Source organism: Lepisosteus platostomus, chromosome 4, assembly GCF_059453375.1.
Source record: "Lepisosteus platostomus isolate fLepPlt1 chromosome 4, fLepPlt1.hap1, whole genome shotgun sequence".
Taxonomy (NCBI): Eukaryota; Metazoa; Chordata; class Actinopteri; order Semionotiformes; family Lepisosteidae; genus Lepisosteus; species Lepisosteus platostomus.
Genome location: NC_142614.1, coordinates 5,059,362 through 5,076,930, shown reverse-complemented (window position 1 = coordinate 5,076,930; position 17,569 = coordinate 5,059,362). Strand labels below are relative to the sequence as shown.

At 45.7% G+C, this 17,569-nt stretch overlaps 1 protein-coding gene and 1 long non-coding RNA gene across 3 annotated transcripts; one reads left to right on the top strand and one right to left on the bottom strand.

The window, feature by feature from the left end:
• Window positions 1-469: 469 nt before the first annotated feature.
• Window positions 470-3,029, bottom strand: LOC148672196 (uncharacterized). The gene is made up of 2 exons (XR_015935699.1): window positions 2,487-3,029; window positions 470-803 (listed from the first exon to the last, which is right to left on the bottom strand). It is a non-coding gene; the product is annotated as an uncharacterized LOC148672196 (long non-coding RNA).
• A 1,455-nt stretch (window positions 3,030-4,484) lies between these two features.
• Window positions 4,485-7,049, top strand: c5ar1 (complement C5a receptor 1). 2 transcript variants are annotated; one of them, XM_088627692.1, is made up of 2 exons: window positions 4,485-4,636; window positions 5,525-7,049. In XM_088627692.1, exon 2 carries the CDS (start codon window positions 5,544-5,546, stop codon window positions 6,603-6,605), a length of 1,062 nt encoding a protein of 353 aa, XP_088483818.1. In that variant the 5' UTR covers window positions 4,485-4,636; window positions 5,525-5,543; the 3' UTR covers window positions 6,606-7,049. The 2 variants fall into 2 exon arrangements, with proteins under 2 accessions (XP_088483818.1, XP_088483819.1); XM_088627693.1 differs by lacking the exon at window positions 4,485-4,636 and adding an exon at window positions 4,826-4,846.
• Window positions 7,050-17,569: the final 10,520 nt, after the last annotated feature.

Sequence of the window (17,569 nt, the reverse complement as noted above, 5' to 3'; positions counted from 1 at the left end):
TTACTATGCCATGCTTGTTTTATAGTTTAAAATTTAGAGATAAAAATACAAATACTATGTAAAATATAAAATATGTTGTTTGTACTTTCTTAGACCACTGTATTTCCTAGCTTTTGTCAAAGTATTACTGAATTCGGCTAACAGCAGGGTCCTTTTTATTTTGGCCAAGAGGTGCAGGTATGTTTTTTTCTGCACGGATAGAATACATGTATCACCGCCAATCTGATCAAAAGAGGGGCTGGCTTTGCTCACAAACTCAAGACTGGGTTCAGTCAGTGATGCCCTAGGAGGGGAACTATGGGAACTGAGCATTTTGGGAACATGCTCCGAATGTCATCATTTTCCTGTTCTGTCCAAACACCAGCTTGTCTAAGCACGTTATGCAATACACATTGCGCAGTGTGTTATGACATCTGAAGGAAGCAGGTTGACAGTATCCCTATTTTGTGCAAAGGAAATGAAAAACAACTTGAAGTAAAATCACTTTATTGGCCATTTACAATTTCTTGCATTAGGAATTTGTCTTTTCACAGACCCCAGCTTGCTCTCCATGAGACACACAGACAGGGAGAGAAGCTGGGGGTCAGAGCACAGGGTCAGCCATTGTAGAGCGTCCCTGGAACAGCTGAGGTTAAGGGCCTTGCTTAGGGGCCCAACAGAGTAGGATTCCTTTGATGGCTGTGGGATTTGAACCAGCAACCTTCCAGCCACAGGCACAGATCCTGAGCCAGAATGCCCCGAAAACATGTGGTGTAAGCAGGTGTTGAACCTAGATTGTCGAGGCAGAACCTCTGTTGACAAACCTGCTGCACCAACGGAAAATACAAATACAGTTTCAAATACTGATATATAAGTTGTCTGGAAAAAAATGAAATCCAGCAGAAAAATATAAATGTATATTAAATAATAATAATATTAATAATAATCATAATAATAATTGCTTACACTTATATAGTGCTTTTCTGGACACTCCAGTCAAAGCACATTACAGGTAATAGGGATCCCCTCCACCCCCACCAGTGTGCAGCCCCACCTGGACACATGAAGTTCAAACGAACGGACTGCCATTGCAGGGCAGCTGATGGGCGGAAGTGATTTTTCAGACGCTCTGGTGCCCCATTGCTTATCTGTGATTTTTTGCTGAAGTTCTAGATTTGCTGAGCTCATTCATCCTTCAAATAAAATCGTAGAAAACCACTGATTTGTTTTCTGCTGAAGCTTGGGAAGGATAACAATGTCAAGGCACTCTCACGCAGCTGTACGATTACATAATTTCATTACAAAATTAGCTGAATGAGCAGGGATGGGGGACCCTGGGTAGGTTCAGACAGACTCGGTCTTGTAAGAAACAATCAGACACTACATCCACAGACAAGATCCGGGAGGAGGTCGAATCCAGAAACCAGCAAGGGAATTTGAGGAGAAAACATCAAAAAGTGGAGGAACGGAAAGAGGGGAAAATAATGGAAGAAAGAAGGACAAGAGCAGGGCTACAAATACAAGAATCGGGGGGGTAACAGTCTAGTGCTCAGGCCAGAGGTTAAGAGACTGGACGCTGAAGTGAATGAGAGCACTGAATATATAGAGCTGGGCTAGGGGGTGTGCACTCTTAGGTACACTGGTCAGTCTGTGATTGACTAAGACTTAATGCAGCCGTCTGCGTGGTCTGCGCCTCTGCTGCGCAGCTGGGCCAGCAACCGGTGCTGGAGTCGCCCTCTGGCGGCGAGGAGCTGGAACTGCAACACCAACTCCACCCTGCGGCTATCCCTTGCTTCACACCGTTTGAATGGGGTTCCAGCCAGCTCGCCCTATGGTCACAAGGCTACCCGATAACCAAGCAGGTTAAGGCAAACGTATCTCACCAAGTAGTCCAAAAATTCGCAAAGCATTCAGCTCTTGGATGTGGTTGTTCCTAGAGAAATTTGGATAAGCACATTTGGACTCCTCAAGTGATCCCACTACAAATACATGCTTAGCTGATGGAAAAAATGAATCCACTGTCTGATTATGTTTGTAACAGCACAAAGGAATTCAAAGTCCCTAGCCTAAAGTTTTGATTTCTCTGTGAAACCCACAGAAAATTAACATGGTTTGAGGACAGTGACTTTGGACACTGTCACCGTAACAAATATGAGGATTGTTTCAGTCTTTGTTAAGTATGAAGTCTTCATTGAGTGCAAAGTCTGTGTATCACTTTGTTTCTCTGGCATGCTGAAGAAACATACCAGCAATCCTGTTTGTTATGTTAGCTGTTGTAGCTGCTGTTGACTGAGACAGTAACGGCAAAACTGGTCATGTCACACCAAGAGCTAAGTCTGGCTTCCTAGCATTTTTCTTTCTCAAAACACACATTTTCAGTACAAAATTATATTTAAGTATTTTTGGTTCCTGTTTGCAGTGAAAGCCCAAGAACCTGCACTTCTGGAATAATAATAATAATAATAATAATAATAATAATAATAATAATAATAATAATAATTGCTTACACTTATATAGTACTTTTCTGGACACTCCACTCAAAGCGCTTTACAGGTAATGGGGATCCCCTCCACCACCAACAGTGTGCAGCCCCACCTGGATGATGCGACGGCAGCCATAGTGCGCCAGAACACTCACCACACATCAGATATCAGTGTGGAGGAGAGCAGAGTAATGAAGCCAATTCATAGAAGTTTCCTTTTGAAAAATAAACACAAAGTATATTCCCCCAACTAACCAAGGGCCATATAAGGGTTTATATGTAGCAATGTGCGAATGGGGAGTTTACTGTATGGAGTGTGTTGAAATCAGTCAGTAAGGTAACAACCACATGGTGGAAGATGGAAAAATAACAACACTTACAGATAAGGAAGTGAGACTGCTTAATGTGCAAATGTCACAGGAGTTGCAGAGATGTTGCCGCCTGTAGCTATATTTAAAATGTAAATAAAATCAAGGAATGTCAATCATTTTACCAGAAGCTCTGAGGATCTCATCTAACTGCTTCTTGAAAGAAGCCAAGGTATCAGCCACAACATGGCGGAGTAGGTTGTCAAGACTCCCATAATCCCTTGTGTGAAAATGTGCCTCTTGTTCACTTCCTCATATTTTCCACGATTTGTTTTATTTTGTATTTCACAGTTGAATCTGAATACATATGTGCATGCTGGTACCTTTGAGGTTTTCTATACTTGTTTACCCCGTCCTGGGCTCAGCTCAGCTTGATCATCCTACAACCCCTGTTGCTGCATAAAATAACTTTCATCTCACATATTCAAAAGGTCAGTGATGACAGTGTTCAATTCGCACTCTTCATTCAGTCCAACATCTGCCTGAGCCAGCTCTTCCAAACTAGAGTCCTCCAATTTTAACATAATTTTGTAGAATTACTTGCTCAGCCTGACCTAAAACACCTCTGGCTGTCAGAATTCTTAGGTGAGCAATGTGGGCTTCCAGCAGGTGACACGTTGGCTGTTTTTTAAGGTGTCACATCAGAGAGGACTACACCATGTGACTGATCCTGCTTATCTGTTATTGTGCTTGCGTTTCATAAGGTGGTGGCCACTTTTGTGTCTCGCAGCAATGACTCATCTTTAGAGCTAGATGTTATTGAAAGACAATTGTATCCTTCATACAGAAGTTCTAGATGACTATTGTCTGCTCTCAGTTCATCTTGCTGCCATAAGCTTCCGTTACAAAAATATGAGAGACCGGTACATTCTTCCGAGGAGTGAACTTCACAGGAGAATGAATACTTCTACTGAATGAATGAATGAATCTACTCTGAACAAGCTGCAGTATGTCCAAAATTCAGCAGCCAGAATCCTGACCAGGTCTAGTACAAGTGTTCACATTACTCCTATCCTGGAGTCCTTGCACTGGCTTCCGGTCAAATTCCGCGTAGACTTTAAAATCCTCATGCTCACCTACAAGGCTTTACATGGCTTGGCACCTCAATACCTGTCTGAACTTTTATCGCCCTACTCCCCACCTCGCAACCTCCGCTCTTCAAATTCTGCCCTCCTTACTGTCCCCCAAGCCCGTCTACATTGTATGGGCGACAGGGCCTTCTCCTGCTATGCCCCCAAGCTCTGGAACTCTTTGCCCAAGGATATTAGAGAGTCACCTTCTCTAAACTCCTTCAAATCCAGACTCAAAACCTTCTTCTTCAGAAAAGCCTTTACTTAACTGGTTCCATTCTTCACCCCTCTGCTCTTCTTAATACCACCTTCCACGGTCTCCTCTATTGTTATTGTTGTATTGTTGTAATTATAATTGTGTCCTGTCTTGTGAAATTTTCTTATTTATTGTTGTAGTCTTCTTATTTATTGTTATTGTCATCCTGTAAAGCGCTTTGAGAAGCCACCTTTAAAGGCGCTATATAAAATAAAGTTTATTATTATTACTTTCTCTGGCATGCCAAGATCAGAATGGCTGGGCAAGTCCTTTCAAATGGAATGATTGTACTGCGATGACTTTGAGTCCAGTCATTTTTTGCCGATTCCGTGTACACTGGAGGAAGCAGTAAGAACAGGAAACAAGTTAGAAAACCACAGAAGATAACGCCTCAGAGGGATGTACTTTGTGGCGTTTCTCAACTGCAGCTCAGCTCTGCACTGCAGTTCAGCTCTGCGCTATATACAGCGGATTACTTAAGGTATGTCTCCTTAATATTCCTAATCATAAGAGCAACAGCGATAAAAATTCTTTCTTGGAATGTACATTGGGAGCCATCAACCTGATTATTCTTATTCTTATTCTTATTCTTATTCTTATTCTTATTCTTATTCTTATTCTTATTCTTATTCTTATTCTTATTCTTATTCTGTCCCAGTACAGGATTTCTGTCAAGGCTCCCACTTCTATGGTAAAGGAAGACCAAAGTTTTAAACTCATCCTTATTACTGAAGATTGAAAAATCACATTGCTGGTGGTGTTGTTACAAAAGGTTTTGTTCGACGTGGTCGTGCCAGAAAGTTTGTTTTTTAGAACATACTGCTTTTGCCACTATTCTGTGTAACACAGGAAACTATGCAACTCCTCTCCGAATCAAACAAGGGGGTTTAGCTAAAGAACCAGTGAAGCTGGTGAAAAGGACAAAAAAAACACAGTATAGTAAATTATTAATACATATGCAAATAGTAGAAATGGTATACAGAATAAATAGATCTGGCTAGGGTGCCAATGTTCTCCTGTCAGTGGTCACCCTTGGTTCACTGGATCAGTGAAAACGGTGAAGACTTTTCTTAGATTTTCTGCCTCCTGTGGAACCAGCTGTGCTACATCATCCATTGGTCGTGTCTAATTTCAGATATAATTTGACAACAATGTCTGAGCAGGGTGAGGGATCACGTTTTAAAAGTTATAGCCCAGTGTACATTACTCCAGTTTTGACTATAGCACAAGTTTTCAAATTCTAATTTGGAAGAACTTCCTTGAAGCACAAGGGAGAAAGGCTACACATTGAAGCAGAGGACGAGCTTAGCTGCAAAGCTGGAGCTATTCCAGCTGACTCTTCACTTATTGTGGGCTTCCTTTTTTTCAGGACTATCATCTAATTCAACATGAATAACTTCTCTTATACTGCAGATGGATCTAATTATTCTATTGCCTTCAACCAATCCGATTATGATGATTGGGATAATTACTCAGACTGGTCATCAGATTCAAGTTCACCCTTTGGTAAAGAACAGCTCATATTTATGGTGATCTATAGCCTGGTCCTCCTGTTGGGCGTTCCTGGCAACACCCTGGTCATCTGGATCTCTGGATTTCGCATGAAGCGCTCTGTCAACACAACGTGGTTCCTCAACCTGGCCGTGGCTGACCTGCTGTGCTGCCTCTCCCTGCCTTTCCTCATCTCCAACCTGGCCATGGACTACCACTGGCCCTTCGGCAATGTGGCCTGCAAGGTGATCAACGCCCTGATCTTCCTCAACATGTTCTGTAGCATCTTCCTGCTGACCGTCATCAGCCTGGACCGCCTGTTGCTCGTGAGCAGGCCGGTGTGGTGCCAGAACTGGCGAACGGCCGCAAAGGCCCAGTGGGTCTGCCTGCTGGTCTGGGTTCTGGCGTTGCTGTTCTGCACTCCGCTGTTCATATACAGGGTGGAATTGCATGACCCCCTGGCCAACAAAATCCTCTGCCACTCCTCGTACTCGGACTCGGAGGGGGTGGGCTTCGCCGTGTTGCGGTTCCTGGTGGGGTTCCTGGGTCCCTTCGTGGTGATCGTGATGTGCCACTATGTGGTTTACACAAAGGCCAACCAAGGCAGGAGCAAGTCCCACAAGACCCTGCGGGTGATCTGCGCGGTGGTCCTGGGCTTCTTCGTCTGCTGGTTTCCCTATCACATCGTGGGGTTTTTCCTGGCCCTCACACCCAGCAACTCCCCACAGATGTTCTATATTCGCCAAGCGGACATCTTCTGCCTGTGCTTGGCTTACCTCAACAGCTGCCTCAACCCCCTGCTGTACGTGTGCGTGGGCCGCAGCTTCAAGGACAGCCTGCGGAGGTCCCTCAAGAGTGTGATGGTGAACTTCCTCTCGGAGGACTCCCATAAGGCATCTCTCAGTGGCCCTTCCATGACCACGATGACGTCAGACAAGCCCCGGGAAAACTTGTGCTGAAGGGGTGCAGGCAGTCCGAGGGAGACAGAGAGGGGTCCTCAAGAGTTTCAGCATTTTGTCAGATTGATACATAGAACTTCTACTGCTGTAGGTCACCTGTTGAGCAGACAGTAGATTGAAAAGAGCTCTGTATGCTAAATGAGAAAATTCCATGAAATCAAAATGAAATCAATTCCATGTGCCTCTTTTTAAGACATCAAATACAGAGCATGAAAATGTTTGTTCTATTTAATGGTATGTTCCGTAAAAGTTCCATATTAGTTGTAGTTCATTTTTAAAATATAAAGTGGTGCTGTATAATGGCTCACCCTGTGCAGACCCCAGGCTTCTCTCTCCCTATCTGTGTGTCTGTGTCTCATGGAGAGCAAGCTGGGGTCTGCGAAAAGACAAATTCCTAATGCAAGAAACTGTATATGGCTAATAAAGTGATCTCATCTTTTCAAATCCTTGTTGGCTGATGCTTTTCGGAAGTGATTTTTTTTCTTCAGGCGCAGTTTCAGCAATCGTGCCACAAGATGGCAGAGAGAGGCTGGAAAAGGGTGACAAGCTTTCCAAAGACAGACACAGAACACAGAACTTTATACAGTAATTCTTTCATATCTCTGAGACACAGAACTCTAATCATATTTACAGTCCTGACGCATATCTCCAATCAGGGAATCTGACTGATATTATTATTCCTGTTTTCCCTTTTTTAACTTGTTTTACTCCTGGATTACTGTTTTGTTTCTGAAACAATTAACTTAGCTCTTTAAAATATGAAACATTATACATACTGGCAACACCGAAGAAAGGGTGAGCCTTTTTCTGTGTAGAAATAGATGCAGAAACATTCAGTTAATATTCAATTTAAGAATTTTTTGAGAAGTACAATAGGCTCCTATTTAGTTTACTGGCCTGCACAAGTATGAGTAATGAAGATTTCACATAGTCAGAAAAACATAAATCCACCATCATTATAAAGCATTCAGATATATCTTATTGTGTTGGATGCAAGTATGTAAATGTAGCTGTAATATAGGTAACCAAGGAAACTGAAAAATCAAACATCTCAAACCCTGCAACTTGCACATATTATAAATCAACAAATCCTAAAGACACAGGAAATCTAATTGCAATCAATGGCGGTCAATTTGTTAAATTAACTCATTTAGGAATAATCTGGAACACAAATCGACAGCCCACATGGATCGGAGTTCCCTTAATTGTGCACACGACTTTCTTAATTGACTTCCAAGCAGTCCCATTCTTTAGATACAGGTGGTAAGACTGGACTGGGACTCCTGAGGACCTTTCCAGACTCCTGGAAACAATGGAAAATGCACAGCTGAGATTTTCTTAAAGAAGCCAAATACTGGGGAGGAGGTTTAGATTTTAGCATTCTTTATGAGGGATGCTGACATGCTTAGCACTTTGTTCTGTGACTGTAGCCAGCCTCTCAAATGTCATGTTCTCGTTGGCTGTTACACATGTCGATAAACTGTTCACAGTTTTCTGTGGCAGCACAAATGGCAGCCCGTGCACCCACAGGTTCATTAAATAATACAAACTTGTTGCTCAAATGCTGGCTCCTTGTCCCTCTTTCGGTACATAATTCACAGCTTCCACCTTTTCCTGGCTCCGTCGGATAGGTCCCAGGCCTGGACTTGTGGGAAACCGAGTGAGATAAAGACCATGTGATCTCAGCACCTATCTGTCTTCCTGAGAGAGATAGATGGTTTCCTTTCGTGCGGGCTGCAGAGCATCAGGAGACTTGCCGTGATCTCATTTCAGCTAAACCTGTGATAAATCGCGTTTCTTTTCCCCGACAGCCACCACACTCTGGGTTCCAATTACATATTATTTACACACATGGGCCCATCTGGTGAATTTATTAGGGTCGGTCTGCCTACGCTGCTGAATTTATCTCTTGATCTCCTTATTGAGTCCTGTCCTGATAAATTGGATGGATGCACTGCCTGGCTCAGCCGCATCGAGATCAACAGTCAGTTCAGTAAGCATGGTGAAGCTCAGTCTGGTAATATACTGGCAAACAGAGCTGCAGCAGACCGGCCAGAGAGTGAAGGAGAGGTAGAGAGAGGCAGTAAGGGAGGAGCGTGATCAGAGGTGAGGAGCCCTGCATTAGCGCTGATCGCGCGCCTGGGAGCTCGCCTCCATGCTGGGAGATACGGGGATGTGGACGAGCTCGATTAAGATGGATGTCTGGCCACATTAAGTGCTCCATCACGTCAGAGCCCGCAGCAATCTTGCAAATTGCCTTTTCATTACTGCCGGCTGTTTATTCAACCTGAAATCGCTAACCCTCCACCCCCCAGCTCCAAGACCCCCAGTCAACAGAGTAACCCCCCCCCACATCTCTCACCCCCCAACCATCGCCACCGCTATTCTACAGCTCCCTGTCAGCAAGAAAAAGAGATTAAGATTCTACACTGACAAGAAAGGCTGGGCAAGGGAGAAGTCCATCTCTCTTGTGATCTTGCCAGTAGCTAATTGATCCACCAATGTCCCTGACCTGTTCCCTGCAGGACTATCAGTGGTGTGAGCAGCAGGTTTATGTGATCTTGCCAATCCAACCTGCACAGCAGCCCCCCATAGACAACAGCATCAACAGCACTGAAGCAAGAGCTATCTCAGGGGCATTATGGGGGGCTTAGGTTAACTTCCCATGGATTCCACAAAGCTGATATACCTATGGGGGGTGGGGGGGAGGTAATGGTGTGTGGGAGCTGAACTGCACATTTGTATTGAGTCAGATTGAGTAATGGGGACTGCTCTGTCCACGAAGGCGAAGGACGTGTCTCACAACCCTCCAGAAATGTAGCACGTCAGTATTACTGCACACTGCACAGTGCATTAGTTTGATCTGGGAGATAGGACGGGAGGTCCTTGTATTTTTGCCAGCAGGTGTGACTCATTCTCACCCAGACCTGCTAAAAAGTCTACTATCTGCCAATCAATTATCTGCTGTAGGAGGTGGTTAAGGAACACTTAAGGAGCTACGTGCAGCTAACTACAGGTCTTTCAGAAATGACAGGGGACTCTTTCTTTTTGACTGGGAGAGCTTTTCTTTTAATTTCATTTTTGCAGGCCCTGGTGCATGCAGCAAGTGCCAGATGTCTTCTCTGCCCACTTAATAACAGCTACCACAACCTGGCCGTAAGCGTACAATTCTAAATATAAAAATACTCCATGGCAACCGAGCCGAAGAAATTAGGAGAGCGTGGGGAGGGAGAGGGAGAGAGAAGAAGAAAGAGAAAGAGTGAATCTTTTTTTTTCTGTGGCTCCAAAAACTGTTTACAAGTCCTGTACATGTGCTGTGCAAATATTTACTGAAGCCCCTGGAGGTGTACTATTACAGAGCCATATAGGAATAGTTATTTGTCTCTCTTTCAGTATCTTTTTCAATTTGGAGGACACGGTACTTTTCATTTTATTCTTATAGTTTTCAGGCCCTATCCACCTGGGTGACAGACTTGCAGGCTTGATCCTTCCTCCTGCCTCTTCTTTCTGTTGTCATATTAAAAGCCTGGCAATGAAGGTTAACAATGCACTTTTTTCAGAAACATATGTTTTGTATTCTTTGTTATTTAAAATGCTGTTATTGAACTTCCAATTTAAAAAAAAATGACATTATGACAAATGACATTATGTCTTTCCCGGAGGAGTTAATGAAAATCAAATCATTTGTCCTATATGTGCATCTCTAAGTACTGTACCCTGTGTTAACACCAGGCTCCTCTGGTTCACTTCTGACTCCCAGCGACATGCTGTTGAGATTGAATAGCTATGCTAAACTGCCAGAATAGGGCTTCTGGGTTCGACATCTGACTTACTGACATCCGGTGTGTCACCTTGAAGGAGCTCTTGAGGTTCCCTGTGCCTTCCTGCCCTTCCGATTAGACAGAAATAATGCCCAGGTGCGGAAGTATGGCTGTCTCTGTTCCCTCAGGATTTAAAAATTTTCTACATGACGAATTACATTTGTACTGTCGCTAATCCACTTCATGCTGGGACTCCTTCGCTGCCCATTTGGTGAAGCAGAAGAGTATCCAGCCCACCAGTTCTCTCGCTCCGCCAACGTCCTCTTCAGCTGGGCTGTTCTTTGCAATCCCAGACAGCAACAAATGTTTAAAAAAGAGGAAAACAAAACTGTATTAGGCAGCTCTTTGCAAAGAGAGCTGTGGATGTCTGGAACATAATACTTCCCTGCGTTATGAAAAAACATACTAAAAAATACTGTCAAGAATCTGCTTAGCATAGTCTTGGAAGCTCCTAGCCTCCCAGACAGGAAGATACCCTTTAAGGTAACATTTCATGTTTTGAGTCTAAAGCTCTAATACTGACAAGACATTACAGGCAAAGAAAAACCTCAAAATGCATTCTAAGGGCCTACCCTGTGCAGAAACCTGAAATGGATCAAAAGGGGATCTTCATCTTGTATCCGGATTGCCGTAAATCGATTGAAATCGATTGTGAGTGGCAGGGTCAAAATCGGGGATGGAAGTCCCCGGAGAGATGACTTGCAGCTAATGGGATTGAGCCCAGCCAGCTCTGTGGGAATCACTGGGCGAGCAATCAATAGGTATCAATCAATAGGCTCCCTGGCAGGAGCAGGCCAGGGAATGGAACACGCTTCCTCAGACAGCTGAGGATGAGCGCGGCCGGGAGGAAGCCTGCTTGATGTAAAGAGCTACATCCTGAGATTTATGACTCAAGCACAGATGCCTGTGAAGAGGCCTGTGTCAAACTTGATACAGCAAAACTGCTGCAAAATAGTAATAATGCAATTGCTCCTATCAGTCTATTACTGCTGCTAATGCCAGTTCTATGACTCCTGTTTTGAAGACTGGTGCAAAACATTCTGCTATGCATAACATGCAAGTGCTTCAACATGTGCTGCTGCTAATACCTCTCTTGGTCCACTGCCTTCACAGACACAGCTTGGGGCTCCAAGTCAGAGACATCTCACAGGCCAAAACCCTTGTACTCACTCAGGAAAGAAGGAGACACATTCTCCACCCCCAGCTGCCAGGCCCATTCATGCTCGGATGTTCCCATGTTCCACAGTGCCTAGTCGGTGAATTAGCACTGCTTGCCAGCAGGGTGAATGTTGTGCTGACCCCACTGCAAGAGGTCACTGTTGCACAGCAATGCTCTCGTTTTTGCACCTGAAACCTGGGGAAATTCCAAGCTATACATTTGTTCACAGAAAACACACCCCTCGGAGAGGCGAGAAGAGCTACAACAGGCGTTGAGTTCTGTCTTGAACATTTTGCTGACTCAGTAGATCCAAGGGTCTTAGAGACTGAGCAGCAGGCACAGTAATTTAGTGGTAGTAGAAATGAAAATGAAAGTAGCGAATAGTGTGACCGTTGGAGTTCTGCGTGGGCTCGTGCCCTCGCCGCTCCACCCCGCTGGTTCGTCCCGCAACACCTGGGGCTCGAACCCGGGTCTCCGGTGTAACGCAACAGGGAGCCAGCCGAGTGAGCTAAAGGAGACCTCCCCCGGCCCAGGCGGCTGAGGTCCCTGCTACGCGCAGGGAGGGCGATGACATCACCGCATCCGAACGAGCTCCGCTACAGTGGAAAAACTAAGGCGGCGATGACCTGTTCAGACTGTCTGCAATGACAGGATTCCTGCACATCAAGGGAAAAGGGTGCAGCTCTCAGCTTTGACAGGGCCTTCACAGATTTCCCAGCCCCATTGAACAGAAATGGCCTTTTCTGTTCTGAAAATAACATGAACACAGACCGGCTGAGGCCATACAGCTATGGTTTCGGCTTCAGTATCAGCGTATCGGCTTCAGTATCAGCTAAAAGCAATGAGGCTTTGGAGAGAAGAAAGGATATAATACAGTCTCCACAAGTCACAGGTTCAAGTCAAGTCTTTTCTTCTGGGTTTGTTTTACAGTATTTAACCTAAGAGGTTAAAGCACAGCCTTGAACACACAGAGGCTGTGCACCATAAGAGAAGCTCAAAGATTTGACAGCAGAATACATCTGCTACATGAAATACAAATCAGTTACACCAGAGACTGCAGACAAACAATGAACTGAGTGCTAAATTTAGCTGATTATTACAACATAATAATGTTAAGAGAGTTTACAAATGAGAGGAGGCTGTTCAGGCAGTCTTACTGATTTGGTTGCTAACAGCTTAATGATCCAAGTATTCCATCAAGTTGTTTCTCTGTGTAAAGATGTATCTGTTGTTTTCTATCTTAAATATAGTCTCTGCTTGGATCTCTGGGCTCATATTGTTAATAATCGTGAAGAAGACTCCATAACCTTTCAGGGTTGTTAATACCAGAATCAGGCTCTTGTCACACTTGCCGAATCACACAGAATCACACAGAATCACACATTCGCCAGAACAGACTACAAACATTAATAATAATAATAATAACTGCTTACACTTATATAGCGCTTTTCTGGACACTCCACTCAAAGCACTTTACAGGTAATGGGGATCCCCTCCACCACCACCAGTGTGCAGCCCCACCTGGGTGATGCGACAGCAGCCATAGTGCACCAGTACTCTCCCCACACACCAGCTCTCAGTGGGAGGAGAACAGAGTGATGAAGCCAGTTCAGAGAGGGGGATTATTAGGAGGCCATGGGGATATTGGCCGGGACGCCAGGGTTACACCCCTACTCTTTTCAAGAAACACCCTGGGATTTGTAATGAGCACAGAGAGTCAGGACCTCAGTTTTACGTCTCATCCGAAGGACAGCGCCTGTTTACAGTATAGTGTCCCCAACACTGAACTGGGACATTAAGACCCACATAGACCGCAGGGTTAGCGCCCCCTACTGGCCCCACTAACACCTCTTCCAGCAACAACCTTAGTTTTTCCCAGGAGGTCTCCCATTCAGGTACTGACCAGGCTCACACCTGCTGAGCTTCAGTGGGTTGCCAGTTGTGAGTTGCAGAATGATATAGCTGCTGGTCACATTAGGCTACATTAATATGTCTGTGTATGACATTTCCCTTCAAGCAGTGCAGTGGTAAAGATGGGTAAGGTCCACACCAGCGTGCAGCAGCTCTTTGAGCTCATCCTGGTTAGTGCAGAGTTAAGTGGAGTGAGGGCACACAAGTCCTCTCTTGGATGGAACACTTGCAGCTGGGGGAATGGAGCTACTGGGGAAAAAAATCTTCACTTAAGGGAACAACAGCAAATAAGAGAGAATGTTCTCTATTGTCCTGTTCCTAGAGCAACTGTAGCTCCTTACTGCGGAGTGACCAATATTTCAATATTCAATTTATTATATATAAATTATATATATATATATTTATCGAACTCGGCACAAATTAAAACCAGAGAACTGCTTGCTGTGGAGATGAACACATAAAACCTCATTTAAGAGACATTTGCCAGATATTTAGATGACAGTCAGCACAGTTTTGCATGTACCACATTTAAGCAGCAGAGGGTGCCTGTCACTACATCCTGGTGCGTGTGCGGCGTAAAGTTTGGAGGGCAGCTGGCTACATTTAAGCAGGCTGTTAAAAGGTGAATTATGTTATTATTCCGAATCTCCGGATCGGATCAGACATCTCTCCATTAAACTGCTGGCAGAGAGCCCAGAATGAGGAATGTTGGGGAGAGACTAACTCTGAAATAGTCTGGATTTTTTTAATGGCTGATATCCCACATACAGAGATTTGACTGAGGTGAGCAGACACCCACCCCACCCCACCTCAGGACTCACAAACCCCACGATCACTGCAAGGAGAACAGGTAGCACCCAGGGAAGCCTCAGTCTGCAGGCACATGGCTCAGTGGAACGAGCGCCGTCTGAGGGAGAGCTAACGGGACATCGATAGAAGCCAACGGGACACCACCCCGCGGCGAGCTTTTTAGATTCCAGCTGTTACTCGGGAAGGAAGACAGAGAGTGAGAGAGAGAGGGGGTAAGACTAAACACACAGTATGTAATAAGAATGAGAAAGATGGAAAGAAGCACGGTGTTCTCTGCATGACCCCTCCATCTGTCCCCCTCCCTGTGCCGTCTCTCTCTCTCTCTCTCGCTCGCTCGCTCCCCGAACCGCGGTGGTCAGGTTGGATGAAGAAATCTGCCGCTTTCAAGCTGCACTACAGCAACTTTCTGGACTCGCCTCTCCCCCCCACCCCCCTCTCTCCCCTCCCCAGCTCTAATCAGAGCCAGATGTGGCGCTGAGCTGGCGAGGAATAACCCTTTCACTGCTGCGCTCCCTGTCTCCCGGTGTTTCCTCACGCCGCGCCTTCCAGACTGCAGGGTGGTCCTTGACTGTCAACTGCTGTGCTAGTTAACAGCGCCGGAATAAAATAAAAATAAAGAGAAATAAGGCTGCTTACAGGGGAGTGAGAGGAAAGCAGGACTGAGCTATTCTGGGGTACAGTCCAGCTGAGGCCCAGTAAATATAGAAGGCTTAGAGACGTGAGGAGATGTCCCTTAGATATTTGCCCTGACTGATGCATGAGCTAGCTGTTTTGGCCCTGATGTGTTTATCCCACGAAGTGGCACTGTCTCTGTCAAGTCTATGAGGACGTCCGCGTGCAGAAAAGAAACAGTGTGATACAAGCGTCACAAAATCTGAACAACCTCCCTTTTGCTCTCAAAATGACAAGCATCTGTGCGCATATAAACATGGGTCTGTTTCGTTTTCCGAAGCCTCTAATGGGGTTGGCACTGATCCTCGGCTCACGTTCTCCCTTTTCCTCTCTCTGTCTCCTTCTTTCCATTTTGCTTTTCCCCCCTCTTTCTCTTTCAGTGTCTGCCCCCACCCCAGAAATAAAAACATCCATTTCTTTCTCCCTTACAGGAAATGCTCAAGGTTCCTGGGCTGAAGGGAACATGCTTACATAACTGTCTCCAGATGGAGGGGAGGAGAGGGGGGGCGACAGTAGCCTCTTTCTTTTCGAGAACCTCAGACAGCTCTTCGGAGTGGGGGGAAAGGAGGGTGGCTCTTCCAGCAACTTCTAAAAAGTGGTTTCTGTTTCCCACTTCCCCGCGATGCCAAGACTCGCTCACTCCCACCTCCTGCTCCTCTCGCGCTGTCCGATTCTGCTGTTGAACTCGGGAGCGGAATGGCTGGGGCTGTGAAGGGGAGCTTTATCAGTGTTACACGCTACATCGGCTTGAATGGATTTTGACCACTTGCGCGCCGATTTGCTTCCCCCCGGCAGCACTTCCTGTCTGGTCAGCTTTGAGATATCATTGAAGGAGATTTTGTGGATGATCAATGATGGCTGGGATCTAGGGCAGAGAGGATCTTTGGAACCCTGTCGCTGCTGTTTTTTCCATCCCGTAGGACTCTCTCAGTTGCTTCACCTAATAATAAACTTAATAATTTGATTGTTTTTTGCTCACAAAGACATTTGCCATTTCTTAGTTGCTCACAGATGCCTGCAGGCACATTACAAATCTCTGACAGTTCCAGACCAAAAAAACAATCTGAAAGGTTTGAAGGAGCTCGATTGGGAGAAAGCTGTGGTCCAGGGGTCCCAAAAGCCTAGACGAGGGGTTCCCAGTCCTGCCCCCGGGGAGCCAGTGAGTCTGCAGCTTTTTGCAGGTCTCTTGCACACACGATATTTACAGCTGGTCTGGCAAGACGTGTTTATGAAAGGGAACTCCGAGAGAGTGTGGTTGGGAGACCAGAATTCCTCGAATTACTCTTGAGACACTGAACACCTGGGTGGGATGGGAATCTCTTTTATGCAAAGAAATCCCAGAGGTGTGCGAGATACGGTTTAAAACAAATGCCTCGGAGAATTAGACCTACTGCTTATTTATTCTCATATATCAATTGCCTTTTTTTTGTTTTCTTGCTTTTTGAAAACATGCAGAACTAGCACTGTGCTCCCCCTCCCCTGAGTTCCTACTGATCTGGTTTCTCTGGAGGGAATCTGGCTTTGACTCATTATGACACAGCTGGGGATAATTATCTCGTTAGGGTCTCCAGGGAGGTGTGTGTGTGTGTGGGGGGGGGGGGAAACAGATTAAGAAGTGTTTACATTAAAGCACATTCCTTCGCCCAGATACCTGTGAATGACATTCCAGTCTGCTGCTATTTCTTTAAAAAAAAACAAGTCATTTCAAATCCGTGATGGAGGATGGCACTGAGTTCCTGGTGTCTGATCCTTTGAGAGCTGCTACACAGCTCTCTTAGTTTTCTTAATGGCCACATACCCCGACTCTTGCATCCGCTACCATTCACCATGTCTGTGCTGGTCTGATTATTTCCCGTGCCAGACGGGATCTGACCTCTGACCTTTGCGCGCACAGCGCATTGCGATTCAGCTGAAGTGGACGCAGCTCATCAGCCTGCTGGCAGTTGGCGGCGAGTGTGGCTCTCCGGTGCCACACGGGCCACGAGCCTTTTTCGATTGCCACGCCTCGCGTTATAGATTGCAGCGACCGACAGGCTTCTCGATACCACCAGAGAGGGACGGTGGGCGAGAGGTCTAGATGAAACTGCCCGATTACTGGGCTCTTCACCACGCGCGCCACATGGGTGCTTCCATTGATCACTGGGTTTGTACAGGCCCTGTTTTGTGGTCACACCTGTCGCTGGGACAAGTAAGGACTGTCTCAGGGCGGTGTCAAGTGGTGGCCGAGAACTCGGTGGGGGGTGGGAGGCACGTTTTCCGTGGTAGGGGACACACACCTCCGACCCATATTTCAATGTTCACGCTCCTGGATCTGTCGGGAAATGGCTTGGCCAGCTGTAGGGATCCTGCACGAACCCGCCCTCCCCCAATGTCCGTGACAGCAGAGAACAGTGGTAATGACCGTCATTGCCACCAACTGCATTCTCTGCGGTTCTTCCTCTCAGAAACAGCTGTGACTCATCGCTTTGTTTAACGAGACAGTGTGGGGAGTAATAAATAAAACCCACAAATGACTGGATATAGAGCCGAGAGTGTATGTTGCGTTATATCAACGGACATCAGGATATATTTGTGTTTTGTTTTGGTCCACA

What these genes read in the sequence shown, in the direction of transcription:
- c5ar1 (XM_088627692.1), top strand. Translation starts at nt 5,544, where the DNA reads ATGAATAACTTCTCTTATACTGCAGATGGATCTAATTATTCTATTGCC.